Source organism: Physeter macrocephalus, chromosome 8 (genome assembly GCF_002837175.3).
Source record: "Physeter macrocephalus isolate SW-GA chromosome 8, ASM283717v5, whole genome shotgun sequence".
Lineage (NCBI taxonomy): Eukaryota > Metazoa > Chordata > Mammalia > Artiodactyla > Physeteridae > Physeter > Physeter macrocephalus.
The window spans coordinates 131,334,937-131,338,465 of record NC_041221.1 but is presented as its reverse complement, the minus strand read 5'-3'; the positions used below and the strand labels follow the sequence as shown (position 1 = coordinate 131,338,465).

At 45.6% G+C, this 3,529-nt stretch overlaps 1 protein-coding gene across 2 annotated transcripts in view; it reads right to left on the bottom strand.

Moving 5' to 3' along the window:
* CAMLG (calcium modulating ligand) overlaps positions 1-3,232 on the bottom strand; it is a 9,772-nt gene extending 6,540 nt beyond the window's left edge. Inside the window, exons 1-2 of one of the 2 annotated variants that reach the window (XM_007107060.4) lie at positions 2,377-3,232; positions 312-772 (exon numbers count right to left, since the gene is read on the bottom strand). In XM_007107060.4, coding sequence (XP_007107122.1) covers positions 312-772; positions 2,377-2,683 — 768 coding nt within the window. In that variant the 5' untranslated portion in view covers positions 2,684-3,232. The remainder of the gene's footprint in view (positions 1-311; positions 773-2,376) is intronic. The other variant, XM_007107059.4, reaches the window with a different exon arrangement.
* Between the last annotated feature and the right edge of the window lie 297 nt (positions 3,233-3,529).

Genomic DNA, 3,529 nt, shown 5'->3' with positions numbered 1-3,529 from the left:
CACCATTATAAAGCAATTATACTCCAATAAAGATGTTAAAAAAAATGATACCTGGTTCATAAGGATGAGGTTAAATGAATTAATATATGTAAGCACTTAGAACGTTACTTAGCATGTAGAAAGATTTTAGCAATTATTATCAGGCTCTGTATTTAACCAGAACACCTCATTCTATACCTAAGGCGAATAGCAGTTTATAACACATCTCCAAACATCCACATGAATCTGGTAAATATTAAGTTACTGTTGGCAATGAATCTTACAAAAGCACTCATTATTATAATCAATTTGCATTTTCCACTGTTTCTTACCAAATACTTGCAAACAAAAGCTCTGACTCCAAAGGCAAGAAGAGCACATCCCACCAATCTAAATATTCGAAAAGAGTCAAATTCTTCAGTTGTATTTCCATCCTCTTGGTTGGGTTTTTCACTAATCAACTGTTTCCTTAGCTTCATTGCTTCTTCAAATCTGGAGAGGTACTGTTCTAGGCCATGGCGAGAACCCCTCTGGACAGTGTCTGCTGTCAGGTCTCCTCTGTTGCGCTGCCGGAGCTCAAGGCTTACATCAATACTGCACTCAGGAGGTTTAATGAAAGAGTCCAATTTGTCTCCCAGCTGAGTCCCCTTTACCTCGGCCACACCACTCTGCTGGTCAGTTGTTCCTGTACTGACCGAATCACCCAGCACTACTCGCTTTGAAACTGAAGGAATGGTGAGGGAGTTCAGTTTATCACTGTCCTGCTGCTTTGATTTTGTTTGACTTTCTTCTTCTGAGAAAAGAAATTTAGAAGCCTTAAGTATTACATACTGGCAAACACCTTTCTTATTAGTATTTAAAAATATGCCACTAGAGCTAGAACTTCACAGCCTATGAATTTAATTAATACTAATTCTTCATAAGACAAACTAGTTCCTTCCTCTACACACTCAAAATGTCAAAAAGAGTATTCCTTCAGAGGATATACCCCAAACTTTGGGGGTAGAAGATAACGCTATTAGACAAATTGGGAAAGACAGATAGGGATGGAGATTTTTTAAAATCTGTATTTTTTTTTAAATATGTATTTTTAATATTACATTTCTGAATCCAGAGTCCTGTCAGCATAGGGTGTGGCATATACTACAGCTACGGTTTATGTAATCCTTCTACTGTAATCTGGCAGCCATTAGCAGGTATTTAAGCAGTTTTAGGATGCTGTTCTGGTTTAAAACAAAACAAAGGGGGAAAAAAAACCTTTAATGATAGATAAAATAAAAATTTCAAAGCAAAATAACAAAGTAGACGCTTTAGGAAAGAATAAATATTCTACTATTAATCATTAAAGGGGAAAATGTGTCTTCTAACGATTGTTCTAGAATTTGAAATAGGGCTCTTACCTCTCTTGGCAGTTTTCAGTCGCAAACCTGTAAACTGTCTAAAAGTTCAGAGCTATATATCTAAAGCCCCACAGAGCAGAAGTCACAAGGATCTAAGGAACATGCAATCAGTGACTAAAGGCCAAATATTAAAGGCAACGCTCAATGGAAACTTAGAGAACACTAGCCCATACTGAGTGGTCAGTAAATATTCACATGAAAAAAAATTTTAAGAAACTCATTGTACATGTCATTGCGAGAGAAACGAGGAACTCTCTTCAGTGTTAAATGCAGTTCCTGACATCACTCACATCAATCTCAACACACTAGGAGATAAAGCCTCAGATGGGCACGTCCCACTTGTTGGGTTTCTAAAGAACGGTCCCTCCAATTTTTTTTCACCTGTTTAAGAAGGCCTGTAGATGACAGTGTGGAGAGCACCGAACACAGACACTAGGATTTGACCGTAAGAGTCTCTGATCCACGTAGGAAGAACCAGGGGGCAGTTCAGTAAAGACAAGCTCATGCAGGCCGACACAGTTACAGCAAAAGGCAAAAGAAGGTACAAGCCAGGGAAGGCACAGGAAGGGAAAGCATTTGGAAAGGAAATAAAGGCAGGCAATCTTCCCGACGGGCACAGTAGACAGAGCAGTCTGGGGATAAAATGTGCGCCCTTCAAGAGAGGCGAGGGAGTGGGTAAGGAGGACGGGGGCCGTCTCAGGGTAACTGGGCAGAGGGCACCACGGCAAAGGGTCTCAGGACCGAGAGTTTCCCAGCCCGCGGCGGAGGTGGAGACAACCTAAGGGCGGAGCCCCCGGAAAACTGAGGAACGAGACTAGAAACTTCGTGGGGTTAAGAAGTGAGAACTGGGGATATCATCAAAGGGACGGGGCCAGAGGGGAGGTCAGAGAGCAGGGTTTGGTCAAAAAGGTCAGCAGGGTGGAGGAGGGAAAGGAAGAATGATCCCGAAGACTCAAAAGGGATGGGCAGGAGACTGTGGGGAAACGGAGGTTCTCACCGGCGCCGCTCCCCGGCCTGTGGAAGCCCATGATTCGGTTGATGCGCTGTTCCGAGTTCATGAGCAGCTTTCTCCGCCGCAGCTCGGCCCGACGCTGGGAAGCCGACAGGCCTGAGCCCGCCGGAGCCCCCGGCCGGTCCCCGCTGTCGGTAGCGATGGTGACCGGCTCCATCTTCCCCTCCACAATCCGGGTGTGGTAACGGTGACAGGAGCGGGAGCCGCGGCGACGAAGACTCCTGGCCGGGCCGCAGGGCGAGCTTCCCTCTACCACTGTGGACCCGCCCCCTTGCCTAGCGCTTGGCCGCATATGCAGCCTAAGCACGCGCGTCGCCTGACGGGACCAAGCGCGAGCCTTGCGCCGCCATCTTGCGTGAGGGCATCGCTGGAAGCTTCAGTTCCTCCCGCCAGGGCTGGCCCTCGTTGCTCCTCTCCCCCTGCCAGCGGGACCAGGTGGCGTTCCCTCGGAAGTGAAGAAAACCGGCACCTAGCCTGAAGCACGGAAAACGTATGGGGGCGAGGAATAAACTTCTCCTACCTGGTGCCAGGAAGCAAAATGGAGATTGCAGCGGCAGGCACTGGTTTCCAGTGATCTTCTTCGGCCTCGCTTATAGGCTTCGGGAATGCGTAACTCCGAGAGCGACGCTTTAGGGACCCTTGCGGTTGGGATTTGTTACTGGTGCTGATTCCTCATCTTCAGCAGTGCTACTACCAAATACACACCTGGTTCGTTACAGGCTTTCCTCATGTCTTTGTTCAAGACTTTCCCAGTGAAGCCTTCACTTTCCGTTCTATTTAAATTGCCACCCCCTGTCAACACTCCTTATTCTCCTTATGTGCCTTTTCTCCTTAACAGTTATAACCGGCTCGAAAGCTGAATGTACTTCTTGTGTTTATTATCTGTTTCTTACTAAAATGTAAGTTCCATGAAGACAAGTAATGTGTTTTGTTCACGGCTGCAACTCCTAGAACAGTGTGAGCGCTCAACAGTGTTGCCTTATCCATTAGGCCATGGTGAGGGCCCACAATATGGGCCCAAGAAAATGTTTTATTTTGAATTTTTTTAATGGAATTATAGTTGATTTACAATATTGTGTTAGTTTCAGGTGTACAGCAAAGTGATCTGGTTATACATATTGACATATATATGTACATG